Source organism: Erinaceus europaeus, chromosome 18 (genome assembly GCF_950295315.1).
Source record: "Erinaceus europaeus chromosome 18, mEriEur2.1, whole genome shotgun sequence".
In the NCBI taxonomy this organism is placed as follows: domain Eukaryota; kingdom Metazoa; phylum Chordata; class Mammalia; order Eulipotyphla; family Erinaceidae; genus Erinaceus; species Erinaceus europaeus.
The window spans coordinates 19,657,493-19,676,648 of record NC_080179.1 but is presented as its reverse complement, the minus strand read 5'-3'; the positions used below and the strand labels follow the sequence as shown (position 1 = coordinate 19,676,648).

Here is a 19,156-nt window from a genome sequence, read left to right as displayed (position 1 = left end):
GTTAAATTACTTTTGAAACGTCATAAGCTGAGCAACCTCTCCGTGTAGTAACAGCGGATACCTGTCTATTTCACTATTTAGTCCCTCCTCCTATGTCTCCATCCTCCAAATCTGTGAGCACGCCAAGTGAAGCTGGAAGCCAAGACTCTGGAGATGGTGCAGTGGGATCTAGGTACAGTCATTTTCTTTTACTGTTTTAATGATAGAATACATTTAGTATCTGGATACTTACTGTCAGTACTTAGAGGGGCTTGATATGGCTATATGTTGAGTTAGTCCTAAATTTTGAAATCTAAATGTCATAAAATTATTGTCTATTGGAGGAATTTTTTTCTATTCTAACTATCATGATTAGTTCATTTTAGGTAGCTAATGGTGTACATTATGATAGCTTGTTAATGCATTTAGATTTTTCCTGTTTAAACACACTTTGTTGTTATGTAGATGTTTTGGATGTGAGCAGTATAATGCATAAAACATCATGAATAAAATTAGCAGTTACGAAAACATTAAGAGTACCTACTGCTAAACTTTCCTGAACTCACATCTTCCTTATAGAGCTTTATCTCTTGTTTTCTTGTTTACATTTTAGAATTTGCTTTTCAAAAATTTAATAGGAACTCAACTTCTGATAAAAGTTGAAAAATAAGAACAGATAGGGGAAACACAAAGTAGAACTTGGGCTGGGTTTGGTGTATTACACCAAAGTAAAGGACTCTGGGGAAGGGGAAAACTCTCAGATCCTGGTGCATGATTGTAGAGGAAGATCCAGGATGGGGGTGAGAGTGTTTTGCAGAAAGCTGAGAAGTTTTACACGTGTACCTACAACTGTATTCACTATAAACCATTAATCCTTCCCCCAATAAAAATATTTTTTAAAATTCAACTTCTTGGGGCTGGGTGGCAGCACACCTGACTGAGTGCACATGTTACAGTGTGCAAGGACCCGGATTTAAGCCCCCAGTCCTCACCTGCAGGAGGAAAGCTTTGCGAGTGGTGAAGCAGGGCTGCAGGTGTCTCCCTGTCTCCTCTGTCACCTTCTCTCTTGACTTCTGGCTGTCTCAATCCAATAAATAAAGATAATTAAAAAAAATTTTTAATATTTATTTTATTTATTTATTCCCTTTTGTTGCCCTTGTTTTATTGTTGTAGTTATTATTGTTGTTGTTGTTGGATAGGACAGAGGAGGGGAAGACAGAGAGGAGGAGAGAAAGACAGACACCTGCAGACCTGCTTCACCGCCTGTGAAGCGACTCCCCTGCAGGTGGGGAGCCGGGGTTTGAACCGGGATCCTTATGCCGGTCCTTGTGCTTTGCGCCACCTGCGCTTAACCCGCTGCGCTACAGCCCGACTCCCAATTAAAAAATTTTAACAAAAATAAATAAATAAAATTCAACTTCTTTCCAAAGATTGTATTGGTGCCTTAGTAGAGGGTGAGATATTCTGACACCTGTCTTGAGAAAATGTGGAAGTGTGCACTCATGACAAGAACAGTCCTATAAGTCAGCGCACACACACACATTTTTTTATTTCACAACATATTTTTTTCATTTCTTGTGACAGCTGAAATAAGATTAAACAATACTAGCAAAATCCTTTACTCAAAATCCTTATTTTAGATCAGGAAGTTTAAATGTCCTCTTAGGAAAAATTGACTTAACTTTTAATTGGAAATAAGTTAACAAATTTTGTCTTCTTTCTGTCTATGCACTGGTGGTTGAAGTTACAAATAAAGTAATAAGTATTAAAAAGACAAGAAAGAAGAAACAAGGAGACTATATGATACATAAACTCAATACTTAATCAGTTACTTTTTTGGTTTTTGTCACTTCCAGGATGACTTGATTATCAGATAGAGAGAAATTGAAAGAGACCAGAGCGCCAAAGCTTCCTTCAGTGCAGAGGGAGCCAGGCTTGAACCTGGGTTGCACACTTAGCAAAGCAACACACCATCTGCTATCCTACTATCCAAGGGAGCTATTTACCCACTGCCCCCAACACCATGCTGTTGAATAAACCAAGAGCTTTATATGCACACTATGAAGTGACCTCCTTAGACCGTTTTTTGCTCTTATTTATTTATTTGTTTATTTTGATTATATATGCTTAGAGGAGGGAAAAGAAGGAAGGGAGGGAGGGAGGCAAGCACAACACAACCACCTTTCTTTCTCGGAACATCATTCAGTCATCTGTAGTTCTTCTGTGTGTTGCCAGGAATCAAACCCAGGGTTTAATGTGCAGTAAGATGTGTGTTCTACCTGTTGAGCTACCTACTAGCTCAGTGCTGACTGTATTTTGAGGTGAAGCTCTAGTTAACTTTAGAATGAAATGACATCTTTAATTAAGGAGTTCTGTGCTGTTAGTAACAGTCAGAACTCTCATGCAATTTTAGGACTGTGGGCTGAACATTCCTTAGAAAGCTGATCAGAGAAGCCAGTCTGGTTAACAAAGCCTGAATTTGTTGCTGTTCATATTGATTAACACAAAGTAAATCTTCACTTGAACCTGAAACCTTTGGTGCCTCAGTCATGAAAGTCTGTTGTTTCCCCAGCCCAATTTTTCTTCTTTATTTCTCTCCTTCTCTTTTTTGCATACACATAATGCTGTTTAAATTCTAAAATTGTCTTATTTTTCAAGTGAAGGATTTCTTTAATCCAATTAGATTGTTTTCAGTGATATATTTTATATGCAAATAAAAGGAATTATTTTTGTATTTAAGTATTTTAGCAGTTTTAGTTGTGCATTATAATTAATGTGTTGTAAGAAACAAGTATATTTGACAAAAATGGTAGCAAGTGAATGTATTGTACTTAACTTTTTAATAGGAACTATTGCACATAATTATCCTTGTATTCCTAACCTAAAATGCCAATATGATAAAGAACTTTTTGTTCTAGGAATGACTGTACTTAAATGGAAAAGATCCCATGTGAGATATAGAGCCAGTAGGAAGCACAACTGAATATAGGATTGATATTCTCCAAATTTTAGTTAGTTTTAGTAAAATCTTTGAACGTAACTTTTTCTTTCTTTCTTTTTTCTAGACAGAGAAATCTTTAGTTGCTTCCTAAAGCAGTTGATATGTAAGCCCAAGGCAGTGCTTAACCCATAAATTACAGAAAGGTCACATTTGGGAAACTCTAGCTATTTTATGTCCTAGTGGAATACTCTGGTTTTCTTACCCAAAGGCTTATGTGTTGACTCATTTCCTTTGCCAATATGGCAATTTCCTGCACATATTGAATGCTTTGGACCAGATTATAGTATTATAACTGTGATATGTTTACTAATTTTTATTAGGAAACCTAGAATGTTAAACTATTTTCATAGATTAACTCATTATTTTACAGAATTATGACTCATTTGCACTGTTATCTGTTTTAACTGTTCTTATTCATACTATATAATATGAGTATTCCAGAATATGAACTCTCTTTTAGCTATTCTGGATTCTGTGTTTGCATTCTTTTTAAAAATTTTTTATTATTTTTTAATTTTTATATTTATTTATTTAATCCCTTTTGTTGTCCTTGTTGTTTTATTGTTGTAGTTATTATTGATGTCATCGTTGTTGGATAGGACAGAGAGAAATAGAGAGAGGAGGGGAAGACAGAGAGGGGGAGTGAAAGACAGACACCTGCAGACCTGCTTCACCATCTGTGAAGCGACTCCCCTGCAGGTGGGGAGCCAGGGGCTCAAACCGGGATCCTTCCTCCAGTCCTTGTGCTTTGCGCCACCTGCGCTTAGCCCGCTGTGCTACCGCCTGACTCCCCTATGTTTGCATTCTTAACCACATTAAGCTTATTGCATGCACTAAGTCATTGAACAGTGACCTGATATTTTTTTCATACTAACCAGAACATGTTGTTTTAAACTGTGAACAGTACCTTAGCTTTTAACGATTTATAGAATGTATTTGCTTAACTAACTTATGACCTTTTTTGCTAATGCTTCATGGTTGTCCTACAACCATTTAGGACGCTGCATTGGGATACAGATCCATCAGTTCTTCAGCTTCACTCAGATTCCGATTTGGGGTATTGCATAGATTTATTACCTTCCTTCTTTTATTACTAACTTGATTTCTTTATGTGTGAAACTGTCCTCAATTTATTTTACATAAATTTCTCGCATACAGTTGATAGCTAGGGGAATAATTAAATTTCACAGTGACACCTCATTTATCCTCTATGATTAGTGAGAGAAATTTGTATGTGATTTTCTTGGTATACTAAGTCTTCCCATTAAAGTGTCCAAATTTCTTTTATGATTTGTCTGTTTTTGTGTTCCTAAGATGCATTACAAAAACTTCCCAGACATCTCAAATACATACTCTAGATGACATTGAACATTTTCTGGGTTAGTTGATATAAATATTAATTTATAATTAATCATTTTATCATTATTGTATCAAACACTGTCTGAACAGTGCTGGTCTCTATTCTGTGGTCCCAGATTACTGTTGACTTATTCATTTATTTATTCTGGTCTTCCATGCAAACCATAAATGTTTACTTCTGCCACTGCACCTGAATCAGCTGGCTCTTTTCTCTTGATAATTTGTAGCTTCTAAAACATTTGGCTGATAGCTTTTTCAGTTATGTCTAAAGTAAAAATAAATGAGCCTTAGAGCATATAATGAATTAATACTTATGTATTAATTGGAAGCCATTTCTGTTGATTGCTCTGAGGCTTGTCCCTTCATTACTTCCTTATTTTCAGTAAAAGTAGCTTTGGATAACTGAGGTATTACCTTCCTACCCTCCAATCTTAGAATATTTTGTTTGTCTTTTCTAATCTTGTGATTCTTACTTATTAAACCCTATATGTACTTAAGTTAGTAAGTTGCTCCTTATGTTATTGGCTTGCATTTTTTTTCTAGTTTGTTAATGATTGGTTTTCCATGTAGTTTATATCTTAAAATTTCAGAATATAAAGATTCTTAGGGGCCAGGTGATGGCACACCTGGTTAAGCCACATACATTACAATGCACAAGAATATAAAGATTCTTATTTGAAATTTTATTTTTGTAAATTAATTCAGATTTCCTTATAACTTTCTGTTTAATCCTTTGATAATGCTTTTTTTCCCCTTTAAAACTAAAATATTTCAAACATGGAAAACAAATTTTTTATGGCCCACATTTGGGACCTTAGGGAAAATTAACTTTTAAAATATCCTGATTTTATTATGCATTTTTGTACAAGATGTTGAAAATGATGCTTATGTGTGTATTATATACACATGTACACATGTATGTGTATACATATTTACACATATATGTATTTCAGTAACTTATTAATTTTCCAGAAGTAAAGTTATTGTAGTGTTTTATTATATACCCTTTTAAGAAATCTCAAGATTAAGAATTTCTTTGGGTATTTAAAAGCATACTTCATCTGATTTAGTATTTAAATGTCCAATATATAGCTAAGAAAAGGTTTCCTGTGCATTTTTTCCTTATCCATTTTCTCTAGCTAAAACTCTCTGCTGTTTATTAAAAAAGAAGATATTTCCTCAACTTAGAATAGACATTACATTAGTAGTTTTATGGTGTTTAAAACATCTATTGCTTTAGTCTACATGTAAAATATCTGCACCATAACTAGCCCATATATGAATCAAGTACAGAGGAGTTATTGGGTTGAAATGTAAATATCTCATTTTAGAATCTAAATTGACTGTGAGTCTCAATTTTTGTGAACTTTAAGTAGGGAAAAGCTTTTCAATGGAATCTTATTTCTCTATCCCCAATTTTTTGTTGTTGTTTTTATTAGCACCAGACCTTCACCATTCTGGGCTGACTTTTTCAGACATAGAAAGAGGGGAAAGGACGCCATAGTACTGAAGCTTCTTCCAGTGTGTGTGTGGGCGGGGTTGGGGATACACACTCAAATCTGGGTCATGCATACTGCAAAGCAGGTACACTGTCCAGATGAACTCTTTTGCTAGTCTTCAATCTTAAGCTCTTGTGGTGGTTAAGAAAACTGAACATGAGTCTGAGTGAGATCCATGTCTGAATCTCTCCAAAGAATACAGAATCACATTCTTGCTAAAAAGTTATCAAACCAGCTATATTCATCAGTCCACTCTGAAATTCTTGTCCTCTGTACCCTATTATGTACACATTTGCTCTAAGATACAAATTATTTACTTTTTTTAAAGTGAAAGATAGACAGTTTGTATGGCTACTAAATACCTTGGTTTTTGCTGCCTTCTAATCATTTGTTAAAATCATTTCATTGATCATCTGAAATTTCTTAAATAAAATAAAAATTTAAATCATGATGCTAAAAGTACAATGTTGAATCTCTGCTTTTCAAAAGTACATGGTTTAATGCAATTAAAAATGTGTCATTTGTTATGTAATTTTTACATTTATGTCCTTTATGTAGACGTGGACCTATTAAACTTGGAATGGCTAAAATTACACAAGTTGACTTTCCTCCTCGAGAAATCGTCACATATACAAAAGAAACTCAGACTCCAGTTATGGCTCAGCCTAAAGAAGGTGAGTTTCAGTCCTTAATGTGATTGTCACTGAGCCCCATTTTATTATATGTTTTTATTAGTTTCATTTTGTCATTGAGAGATACTGTTTTGCTTTTAAACCAGAAGAGCTTCAGAATGTTCAATTTCTGTGTCACTGAGCATAATTTTCCAAGAGTGTATATTCCATAGTAAATAAAATCACATACAGTACTGCTTTTTTATTTGTTGTATCATTTTCCATGACTCCGGTTACCTGAAGTCAACAAAAATGTCTCAAAAATCATATACAATGAGATTTATTTATTTTAGTATTATTACTTTACCATTTTAATCAGAGAACTTCTCAGCTCTGATTTATAGTGGTGCTGAGAATTGAACATGGGACTTTTAGTGCCTCCGGCATGGAGGTCAGTTACATTACTTATGGTACTATCTCCCAGGCCCCATGCAATCAGATACTGTATCTGATTTGCATAACCTTTATTTAAATATATTATCATAATTATTCTTTTAGTTACTGTTACTAAACTCTTACTATGTCTGATTTATAATTAAACTTAATCACAGCTATATATTATAGAGGAGATGCATAGTATCAGATATGTTACTATCCATTGGCATGTGGCATCCACTAGGGGTCTTAGAACCTATTTCCACAGATAAGGGGAAGTACTGTAAAAAAATTTTTTTTTAAAGAATCTTTTTATTCATGAGAAAGGAGAGAGAGAGAGAGAGGACCAGACATCACTCTGGTACATGTGCTGTCAGGGATTGAACTCAGGACTTCATGGTTGAGAATTCAATGCTTGGTCCACTGTGCCACCTCCTGAACCATGTATAAAATATTTTGTATGGGGAATATTGTATTTTAAAATATTGTTGTCCACCAGACTACTGAGTAAATTTTGACCTCATTGTGTATATATGTGTAAATAGATGGCAGAGGACCTCTTCTTTTTATGCGGTACCAGAAACTGAACCTAAGGCCTCATGCAGTCCATCCAGTCTACCACTAAACTGCTTCTCTGGCTATAAACCTAAACTTTTTTTTAAAAAACAGACCAAAAAAAACCCTCCAATTTTTATTACTATGAGAGGAAGAAAGAGAGAGCATCGGAGCATCATTGGCACATGTGCTCCCAGGAATCAAACTTGGGACCTCATGCTTGAGAGTACAATACTTTAAGCCACTGCACCACCTCCAGAACCACACACTACAGTAATTATATAGCAATCTTTAATCTATGTATAATGGAAGGAAGTGTACTTAGACATTGTATTGAGTGTGGAGTCCTTTGTCGGAAAGCAGGAGCTACCATTTTTCACTGAGATCTAATTTTTAAAATCTCATTACATAGCTAATGATTAAGCATAAAGTTAATTTGGTAGTTTTCCATATGCACATCTTAATTTCCCAGTGAGGCAAATAAATGTCACACACAAAAGAGATTTGCATTAGAGTCCTCCTACAGATCCCTGGTTTCTGCTCTGAAATTTTTGGAGCCACATATATGTTAACTTCTGAATTTTCAGATTTCATAATTTTTCAGATTATATAGAAGAACACTTTTAAAAGTTTCAGGAATTGCCAGATAGTAGTGCATGCAGCTAAGCACACATGTTGCTATGTGCAAGGAAAGACCCCAGTTCAAGCCCCTGTTTCCAACCTGCATGGGGGAAGCTTCATGAGCAGTGAAGCAGTGCTGCAGGCATCTCTCTGCTTTTCTTCCTGTCTCCCACTCCCTTCTCAATTTCTGCCTGTTTATCAAATAATGGAGAGAGAAAGAGAAAAGGAAAAAAAATGCCTGCCGGACCAGTGGATTTGTAGTACGGTCACCAAACCCCAGTAGTAACCCTGCTGGCAAAAAAAGAGGAAGAAAAAAGTATTTACTTACTTTTGTGAGAGGATATAAGAAATAACAACAATAATAACTACAACAACAATAAAAAAAGGACAAGGGCAACAACAGGGAAAATAAATTAAAAAGTAAAAAAAAGAAAGAGAAACATTTGTTTTTATGAGTGAGTAAGAATGCAGTGCTAAGGGTTAAGCCTGGGGCTTCAGACCTACAAGTCCTGTGCTCTATAGTAGACATAGCTCCCGGGCTCTTCAGTCATAGTTTTAATATGACTGTGTCATAGTCTAGTCTCTGTTTGCTTTTAGGATATAGATATGAAACCGTTATAGATTCTCCATTATAGCCTTCTTGAATATCATGATGGGTTGACTATTATTTCTTATTTATTCCCTTTTGTTGCCCTTGTTTTATTGTTGTTATTGATGTCATCATTGTTGGATAGGACAGAGAGAAATGGAGGGAGGAGCGGAAGACAGAGAGGGGGAGAGAAAGATAGACACCTGCAGACCTGCTTCACCTCTTGTGAAGCGACTCCCCTGCAGGTGGGGAGTCGGGGGCTCAAACCGGGATCCTTACTCCGGTCCTTGAGCTTTGTACCACCTGCACTTAACCCGCTGCACTAGCGCCTGACTCCCTAAAGTCCATTTTAAACAAGTGTAATACTCATCAGGATGCAACAAATCGAGCGCACTAGGGAACCACAGACTGGAGATACTAAGATCATGCAATAAAAATTAATAGCTATTTTATGTAATACTTTCCTATACATTACAAATATTAATATAATTCAGAGGGAAAATAGCTGGCTACTAAGCCAATACCAAAATAGTTATAAGGCCTCACACGATAATAAAGTGAAATAGTAAAAGGAAAATAGCTCCTCAGTACAAATCAAAAGCAGTGTCTGGTTGTAGTTCTCACACTACCAACAAAGGCTCATCAATAACTGCCCCTTAACTATTTTCTCAGTTATATTGTTATATGGAAAACTGGCAAATGTTTCTGTTTTCTAATTGATTAGATCAGATAGCCTTTAAGATTTCTTTCTCCTCTAAAACGCTATTTCTAAAAATAGCAATGACAAAAAATCTTCATGGAATGGTTGAATAAGAAAAACCAATGCCATTTACAATAAAGTTAAAACCTTTTAGGGGCCAGGGAGGATGTAGCTAAAAGGTTGATGAGCATGTGTCGCTTGTGTAAGAGGCTCAGTTCAATTCCTGACATTAACAAGGTAAAAAACCTGCAGGGGAGTCGCTTCACAAGCAGTGAAGCAGGTTTGCAGGTGTCTGGCTTTCTCTCCCCCTGTCTTCCCCTCCTCTCTCCATTTCTCTCTGTCCTATCCATCAACAACAACAACAATAGTAATGACGACAACAAGGGCAACAAAATGGGAAAAATGGCCTCCAGGAGCAGTGAATCCATAGTGCAGGCACTGAGCCCAGCAATAACCCTAGAGACAAAAAAAAAAAAAAAACTTCCAAAAGATAAAGGAAGAAAGTAACTTTTCTACAAGTATCTCTATGGGCACCATGATCCAGCCTTGAGATGCTTTTTACCTGTGGAGAGTGAAATTGACTGTGGTCACATGGTCTTAGTCAATTTCATTCCCAGTAGGTGCTTTAAGACAGCAAAGCACCTCAGTTCAGAAACAGCACTACCAACTTAGAGTAAACTTGAAATGGAGAAGATGGCTAGAATGCAGAAAGTGAAAAACAAGACAGAATAAAAGCTAATGTTTTGGGAAGAAAAGGTTCAACAGTTAAAAGATAAAAGTTAAGTCTAAGGTGAACTTTTTCTTCAGTTTGGGAACTTACATTACTTTTGCACTGATTACACTGCCTACCCAAGTTTAATTTACAGTCATACACAAATTGTGATTTTATCAATTTTGTCTCATGGTGAGTTCTGGAATTTGTTACATAATTCTTAAATGGGAACCAAGCAGACGAAGTTTGAGGGCCACTATATTAAAGCAATGAATAGGTACAAGTACAGTGAGGTACAAAGTATTCTCATTTATAAAGACTTTAGTTTCAGGGGGTTGTTATTTTACTCTTTCTAAAACTTCCACAAAATGTAAGAGCCCTACACATGAGAATAATTGTAAATGATATAGAAAGAAAATTATTGGACCAGGTGGTGGCACATCTGGTTATGCACACATATTACAGTGTGCAAGGACCCAGGTTCAAGCCGCTGGTCCCTATCTGCAAGAGAAAAGATTCACAAGTGGTAAAGCAGGGCTGCAGGTGTCTCTCTGTCTCTCTCCTCTATCACTCACCCCCCTCTCAATTTTTCTGTCTCTATTCAATAACACATAAATAAAAATATTTTAAGGGAGTTGGGAAGTAGCGCAGCAGGTTAAGCGCAGGTGGCGCAAAGCACAAGGACCGACCGGCATAAGGATCCCGGTTCGAACCCTGGCTCCCCACCTGCAGGGGAGTCGCTTCACAGGCGGTGAAGCAGGTCTGCAAGTGTCTATCTTTCTCTCCTCCTCTCTGTCTTCCCCTCCTCTCTCCATTTCTCTCTGTCCTATCCAACAACGACAACAACAATAATAACTACAACAATAAAACAACAAGGGCAACAAAAGGGAATAAATAAATTAAATAAATATTAAAAAAAAATTAGTGGTTCAGGAGGTAGTGCAGTGGATAAAGCATTGGACTCTCAAGTATGAGGTCCTGAGTTCAGTCCCTGGCAGCATGTGTACCAGAGTGATAGCAGTTTCATTCTCTCTCCTAATGTTTTTCTCATTAACAAATATATAAAATCTTTTTAAAAATTAGAAGGATAGCGCAGGAGGTGGGAAAAGTGAATAAAGTATTGAATGCATGAGCATTAGGTCCCAAGTTCAGTCTCCTGCATTGTATGTGCTAGAATGATGCTCTGGTTTCTCTCTCTCTCTCTCTTATTCTCTCACAAATAAGTATTTTACTAAAAACAGAAATTGCTGCCAATAAATGCATTTAAGAGATAGAATGGATTCCATTGGTAAATCTAGGAAGCTTTGTCCCAGATTGTCTTAATATTGATTTTTTTAAGGAGTAAAGTATAAAAAAGATGAAATTCTGGGCAAAGAAATTGAAATGAAGTGATTAAAAATGTTATTGATCTAAAAATGAAGGATTTATTTTGAAAATATTAAGGGAAAATTATATATAATTTGTATCTTTAAACGTATACATTCCCCCTAATGTTTCCACTTATCATAGATGTTTTTGAAGTTATTCATAATTTGAATTTTTGCAGATATATATGTTTAATTTTATTTATTTATTATTGGATTATTGGATAGATGGAGACATTGAGATGGGTGTGGGAGTTGGACAGGGAGAGAGACTGAGGAACACCTGCAGCCCTGCTTCACCACTCAGGAAGCTTGCCCACTATAATGTGTGCACTCATCCAGATGTGCCCACTGTAATGTGTGCATTCATCCAGATGTGCCCACTGTAATGTGTGCACTCATCCAGATGTGCCCACTGTAATGTGTGCACTTATCCAGATGTGCCCACTATAATGTGTGCACTCATCCAGATGTGCCACTGCCTGGCCCCTGCAGAATGCATTTTATATGCCAAATGTTTACTGATTTGTAGAACTCAGTGGCAATTTCCTCTGTGCCATGAGTAGTCAGACTACTTAATAACTTAGCCTTTCTTCATAGGGTACTATGCCACCCTAAAATAACTTAGACCTTTGTAATGAAGCTATGTAATAAATGAAACACATAATAAACTAAACACATAATACACTAGTATTAGCATTTGTTTTTCACATTATATTGAGAATAAGTGAGATAAGTGATCAACTCAAAATTCTCAGTGTTTAGTAAGAATTTTCTAAGTTCTTGAATATTACCTTGTAAATGTGTTAGAATATTTTTAAATAATTCAGACTTTATTTTATGTCATCTGTTTTAGCTAAGATTTCTCTTAAAAGATGACAAAACTTGCTCTGAAGCCTCCTTTCCTTCACCTTAACAGAAACCACCCATTTCACAGATGATTTAACTTTGATTAACCTGTTCTATTGTAACAGATTATTCTGACAACTAGAATTTCTTTCTTTGGTGTTATTTCTAGGTGCAGCCTAATTTATGGAACAGCTTTTCTTTCCACTTCACCAAAATACATCACAATTTTGATGTTAACTCAAAGTAAAAATTCAGTGGTTCATTAGACCTAGTCTTAGCATTCATTGACAAGAGATTTGCCATTTTGAAAGTAACTGCTACTTTTATGCATTCTCTACTGCTCAGTTTATAACCTTAGATTCCCTGTCAGAGAAAGCATGGAGTTAACCACTTAGCATATTGCAATGAATATTCATCAAAAAAATTGATGTGACATGGCAGTCCCATTTTTCACTCTTGCTGTTATGTTATAGTCTTTTTCAGCTTTAAGTATATTATAGCTTATTATGTGGTAAGGATTAGTTTAGGATATCTTTAGAATTAAAGAACTATGATTTATAGCTTTTATGAATAAGAAAATCATTTTATGTCCCTTGAAATTGTATTTAGCTTAATTATTTTTGTGAAATGCCCATTGTGGCTTTAAAATCAGTTTTTAATCCATATTAGAGGGACGAAAGCCTGCATACTGATAGTTAAATCAGCCTTAGAAACATGTATTGAAATAGTTGGTACTCATCATCCAACTCCAATTAAAATAGCCTATATGTGCAAATAGACATCTAAGAGACAGATAAAATCAGTCTAACATACGTCACCTACATTTTAAATTTTAAAGGGAAAGAGTGTCTATAAACAAGATATTTTCTGTTAAATATGTAGATTATGAGGTCACTTAGCACTAAAGTACTGACCATATGCATTATGACAGGAATTTGACACCTGTCATTGGAAATGGTACTTTAGAAGCTGTATAATGCAACAAAGTTGAGGGAGGGGAATATGATGTGGTTAGGAGGCTGTAATTTATAATCCACGGTGCTCAAGAGTGACCTGTCCAGGGTGCAACTCCTATCTTTGGTTTTAGGATTTTTCATCTATTGAGCCCTACTAGTAAACAGAATTGATTAGAACCTATAGCATTAGTAGAAAATGGAAATACATACACTCAGATTTAGTTTTTAAGTTAAATGCTCTATTATTTTGAAAGGATAAATCTTGTCAGTTAAACATAATTAAATTATTTTTTTACATTACACCTGCAGGTGATTTTTCTTTTTGGGTGGAATTTCATCCTAATTTTCTAGTAGTATGGCATTGTTACCAGTTACACTGTTTTCAGGTTAATAATTTATTACATATGAGAATTCATCTATAAAGGACTGCTATCTTTCTGTTTCTCTGTGTGATTATTTTGCCCCTCCCCCAAAAAAAAAGCTTTCATTTTTTTAAGTAGCACAAAAGCTGTAATTGGCATGCTTTGTAAGGAAGTGTCAGTGTGCGAGAGAGTGGCGATCACTAAGAATTCTTTTACGTGTTCTTTCCCCTTTGCACTACCGCCTCCTCAGCGGGGTCACTGAGATCACTAGCTTTTCTTGAAATGGCCATTTTCACTGGCAGGTGCATTATACCCTGTATTTTCAGATTGTTTTTCCATTCTGAATGTTTGGCAGGTTGATTGCTCTGGCTGCATTGACGGAGAAAGGGCTGACAAATGCAGTTGGGCTGGCTGAAAAGACAGTGATTACTGTTTTCCTTTGTGGCTGATTGAGGCCCTTGAAAGGAAAAATTTTAACCTTCACCATTTGGTTCAAAAGTATGAGCATATATTGAAATCATTCGTGCCATTTATACTAGTTCTGTAAACTTGTCAGAACGTAAAAATCGCTCAATTTCAAGTAATGTAGGATTGGCATACGTCATTATCATTTTGATTAAGTTGGAGGTTGTCTCATTGTGTGCATTATACAGTGTCATTTAACACTTTCTTTCCTACAGGTACAGTTATATTTTTATTGCTTATAGTATACAGTTAGAAAGATTTCCGTAGCTCTCCAAACCTAACACTGTGTGTGGTTTGGCAGCTGGTGTGGCCTACAAGCTGAATTTTGTTTGCAGGGTAAAGGCTTATCTGTAGGCCTCCTGGAGTGTGGGTAATTGCACAAGCTCACCATTGGAGAGAGACAGGATTGGAAGCAGTCAAGCAGAAGAATGTTATGCCATCCCATTGCCACCTTGCACCAGAAAGACACAATCCCAGCAGTGCCATCTGGTTGTTGCTATCTAGTCAGCTGGCCTGGCTGCTGGGACCTTGACTTGGCAGCTGGTTCCCATCCTTGACCATTCTTTTGTGTGTGTTGTATGTATGTGTGTTTTAGATAATTCTGAACGAGGGTCAGGGAAATAGCTATAACTAATAAGTAAAGTCTTCTTATTCAATAGACTCATTGCTCAGGATGCTCTCTGCTGCAGATGTCTGCTGCCATTTCCTTGTAGACAAATGACACATCATTTGCTTAGGCAATAAAAATAAGTGTTTTCTTCATAAAAATCCACCTTAGTGTTTACTGAAAGAAAGTAGACAGAGTTGTATGTAAAAGCATTTTAAGATAAACGCTTTTAAGTTATATCCTGGCTTGGCAATATGAGGACATTTAGTAATAAAATTCTATTATGAAATTGTTTACTATCTCCATATATATTTTTATTCATGTTAAGAAAACATTACTTTTAGTATTTATTGTCACATCATATAACAGTAGATAACGAGACTTGCATTTAAAATGACAGAATAGAAAATGTGGTCTCATAGCTATTATCTTTAAAATCTGCCTCTTAAATAGCAACCTGAGAGTTAATGTAAGCCGTCTTTATGCCATATGAAGACCCATTAGACACTGATGGTTTCAGATCACAAGTAAGCAGCCAGCTCTGTAGGCTATTTTAGACATTTGATTTTCTTCATTCTACAGCATTAATGTGTCAGCATGCTACATAAAACTATGCAGGAGTCGCATGTTGTTCTGTCTGGAATGATAAGTGCTTGCAAGCTTGTAGAGATTTCCAGGCGGAATTCATCCTACAGGCTTATAGATCTTATTTCAGTTTATGTAATTACAGACCTTGAGTGTAGTTATTGATGAGGCACCACAGAGGTATGTATAAAAAGCAATCTCTCTCTGAAATTATACTGATAAAATTCCCATTAGTACTTGTTCTGTCTTACTAGTGGTTTGCATTTGCTTTTACTTTTATCTAAAGAGTTGTGATGTCTTTTGATATTGCCTCATAAACCACCAGTTATTTATCAAAGTAAGTTTTTGTTTTATTGTGTTTACTTTTTTAGAGGAGGAGGAAGAAGATGATGTGGTGACTCCTAAGCCACCTATTGAACCCGAAGAAGAGAAAACTTTAAAGAAAGATGAGGGAAATGAGAGTAAAGGTATCTTAACAAATTTAACTTTTAAACTTATATTGATGTCCATTAAGATGAGTTACTTATGTGTTAGAGTAAAAGGCTCTGAATCAAAGCAGTGAATCTGGTTGAGAAAGAGTATGCGGCATTCATGGAGCCAGACTGCTCTCGTGAGTTGACGTGATTTGACCAAAATAAGTTCGACTTCAAAACAAAATCATTTGTTTTCCAGTCCCTCCTCATGAGCTAACTGAAGAAGAAAAACAACAAATCTTGCACTCTGAGGAGTTTTTAAGTTTCTTTGACCATTCTACAAGAATTGTAGAAAGAGCGCTTTCTGAGCAGATTAATATCTTCTTTGACTACAGTGGAAGAGATTTGGAAGACAAAGAGGGGTAATGTTTAACTGCTAAGATATGGTTTCAATGAACTTAATCTTAACGTTAAAAGTAATTATTTATAACACAATCTTTTTTGGGCTTGATCTTTTCTGTAGAGAGATTCAAGCAGGTGCTAAACTGTCATTAAATCGGCAATTTTTCGATGAACGTTGGTCAAAGCATCGTGTTGTTAGCTGTTTGGATTGGTCATCTCAGGTAAATTACAGAGGAATTATTTGTTCTGAACTAATTTTTAATTATAGTTATCAGGTAGTTTTAATTATGGGAACTTTCTGTAATTAAATCAGTATCGTTTAAATTAATGAATGATGGTTCTAATGTTATATTAATTTTGTTTAAATGTACTGTGGAGGAAATAATTGGAAACATTTATATTTGAAACTTAGTATTTGGGCAGAGGATAGATAGCATAATGGTTATGCAAACAGACTTTCATGCCTGAGGCTCCAAAGTCTCAGGTTCAATCCCTCGCACCACTATAAGCCAGAGCTTAACAGTGCTCTGGTTAAAAAAAAAACAACTTAGTATTTCATTTATGACACAGTCCAATTTTACTAATTTCAGTTGTTCACCAAATAAAATTGTACCACATAGAGCAGCGGTAGATAGCATAATGGTTATGCAAAGAGACTCTCATGCCTGAGGCTCCAAAATCCCAGGTTCAATCCCCCACACTCCTATAAACCAGAACTGAACAGTGCTCTGGTAAAAAAAAAAAAAAAAAAAGAGGAAGAGAAAAGAAAAGAAAAAAGAAAAAAATTGTAACACATATTTTAATAAAATGACTTAACCTTAAAATACTTTAAATAACATCTCAGTGAGCGTATCTCAAAGTGTTAGGTATTCTTGAGAATAAGTTGATAGAGAGTTGAGTAGCTAAGAATGTTAAAACAGTTCTTACTATACATAGTAATTTTTCACACTTGATTCTTACATGCAGTATCCAGAGTTACTTGTGGCTTCCTATAATAACAACGAAGATGCCCCTCATGAGCCTGATGGTGTGGCCCTTGTATGGAACATGAAATACAAAAAAACTACTCCAGAGTATGTGTTTCACTGCCAGGTAAGATGGGCTTTTAACAGCCTTCCCCGAGTTTAAGAATTCTTTAATGAATTTAGACAAGTGCCTTTTTTCTCTTCTTGTCAACATAATGATTTCATTGGATTGGCATTTGCTAAACCACCCTATATTTGCAAACAGATGTGAACAGAAAACTGAAGACTTACCAGTTCAACATGATCTGCCTTTTGTAGTTTTTCTGACATCTCCTATAATGTTTAATCACACCTAAAACCTTTTACAGTTCGGATTTTCTGTTATTATGATTGACTGTATAAAAGGGATCTTTTACAAAATGTCTTTTCTGCAAGGAGTTGCTCAAGAACTTATTTGCTGAATATACAATTAGACAGTTGGCCAACTGAATCACTTATACATGGCCTGAGGAATTGGAACTAGATAGTTTTAAGTAGAAACACATGTCTGAAGTAGGAAACAGATGCAGATTTTTAAAGTGGATTTAGTGGAAAATTAGAATTTGTAAATCTTTTCTGATTGCAGATGTTATAATCTATAATTCTGAAAAAAAAAACAAAAACACTTAACCGAGTCAAAACCAGTATATATTCTGCTGTCAGATTACTATCTGAAGCTAACACATAGCCACTCATATATTGACTTTTTTACATTATAATCAAATAAGACTTTTTGTTTTCAATAAATTTCTTATTTATATTTATGTAGACATTACATTTAACTTTTATGGAAAACTAGTTTAAAGATACATTTATTTTTTATAATTTATTGGGTCTCTTCCATTTAGAACCTTAAGTATGAAAATCTTACTTTTTTTTTTTTTTTTTTTTTTACAGTCAGCTGTGATGTCTGCTACATTTGCAAAATTTCATCCAAATCTAGTTGTAGGTGGTACATATTCAGGCCAAATTGTGCTGTGGGATAACCGTAGCAATAAGAGAACTCCAGTACAAAGAACCCCACTGTCAGCGGCTGCACACACAGTAAGTATAGAGGTGATTTCCATTAGACATCTGTGTTTCTGTACCATTAAATAATTACTAGTGTCCATCGGAGTGGTTTCAGAATGGATTTTCTTTGATGTATGAATTCCTCATCATTTAACAACTAAGAATACCCTCTTCTTTTTTAAAACCCGCCTTATTAGAAACTCATCTCTCTTCTGTGACAAGATTTTGTTAAACATTATAGCATCAGATTTAACATTAGACATACCCTCAAGATGAGAAAGTATTAATATGAAGCAAAGTACCTATCACTAGGCAGTAAAGAAATTTCTTTTTTTTTAAAAATATTTTATTTATTTTATTTTTGAGAGAGATGCAGAGAGAGAGACAGAAACACCAGGGCACTGCTCAGGTCTGGCTTATGGTGGTGCGGGGGATTGAACCTGGGACCTGGGAGCCTCAGGCATGAGAGTCTGTTTGTATAGCCATTATGCTATCTCCCCCACCCAAGAAATTTCTTTTTGATAAAAAAAAAAAAAAGTCTGAAAACTTTCTTCAATATCTCTTTCTTTCTTTAGCATCCTGTATATTGTGTAAATGTCGTTGGGACACAAAATGCTCACAATCTGATTAGTATCTCTACTGATGGAAAAATTTGTTCATGGAGTTTGGATATGCTTTCCCATCCACAGGTGGGTTAAACTTGGAAAACATAGAATTTGAATAAATGTTATTTTCTACGTCTTTTATTTCTCCTTATTATTTTTTAAATTTCTTGTTTTGTACTACTACCAGAGCTCTCTCTGAGGCTCAGTGCCTGCATGATGAATCCACCACTCCTGGCAGTCTTCCCCCCCAAGCCTTTTTTGAGAGACAGAAACATAAAGGGAAATAGGAGGTATAGAGGAGACAGAGAAATGCCTGCAGCCCTGCTTCACTACTTGTGAAGCTTCCCACCTACAGAAGGAGACCCCAGGGATTGAACTCCAGTCCTTGCGCATGGTAATGAGTGTGTTCTACCAGATGTGCCATTGTCCACACCTCTAGTTTCTAAGTTTTTATAAACCCCAGCATTTCATA

At 35.6% G+C, this 19,156-nt stretch overlaps 1 protein-coding gene across 5 annotated transcripts in view; it reads left to right on the top strand.

Annotated features, from left to right (window-relative positions):
- Nucleotides 1–19,156, top strand: part of DYNC1I2 (dynein cytoplasmic 1 intermediate chain 2) — a 55,721-nt gene that overhangs the window by 17,547 nt on the left and 19,018 nt on the right. For 3 of the 5 annotated variants that reach the window (XM_060177713.1, XM_060177715.1, XM_016194638.2), the window contains exons 4-12: nucleotides 82–172; nucleotides 3,978–4,037; nucleotides 6,397–6,512; nucleotides 15,621–15,716; nucleotides 15,922–16,084; nucleotides 16,186–16,285; nucleotides 17,031–17,156; nucleotides 17,966–18,112; nucleotides 18,655–18,768. In XM_060177713.1, the coding sequence (XP_060033696.1) occupies nucleotides 82–172; nucleotides 3,978–4,037; nucleotides 6,397–6,512; nucleotides 15,621–15,716; nucleotides 15,922–16,084; nucleotides 16,186–16,285; nucleotides 17,031–17,156; nucleotides 17,966–18,112; nucleotides 18,655–18,768 (1,013 nt within the window). The remainder of the gene's footprint in view (nucleotides 1–81; nucleotides 173–3,977; nucleotides 4,038–6,396; nucleotides 6,513–15,620; nucleotides 15,717–15,921; nucleotides 16,085–16,185; nucleotides 16,286–17,030; nucleotides 17,157–17,965; nucleotides 18,113–18,654; nucleotides 18,769–19,156) is intronic. The other 2 variants (XM_007537798.3, XM_007537797.2) reach the window with 1 other exon arrangement.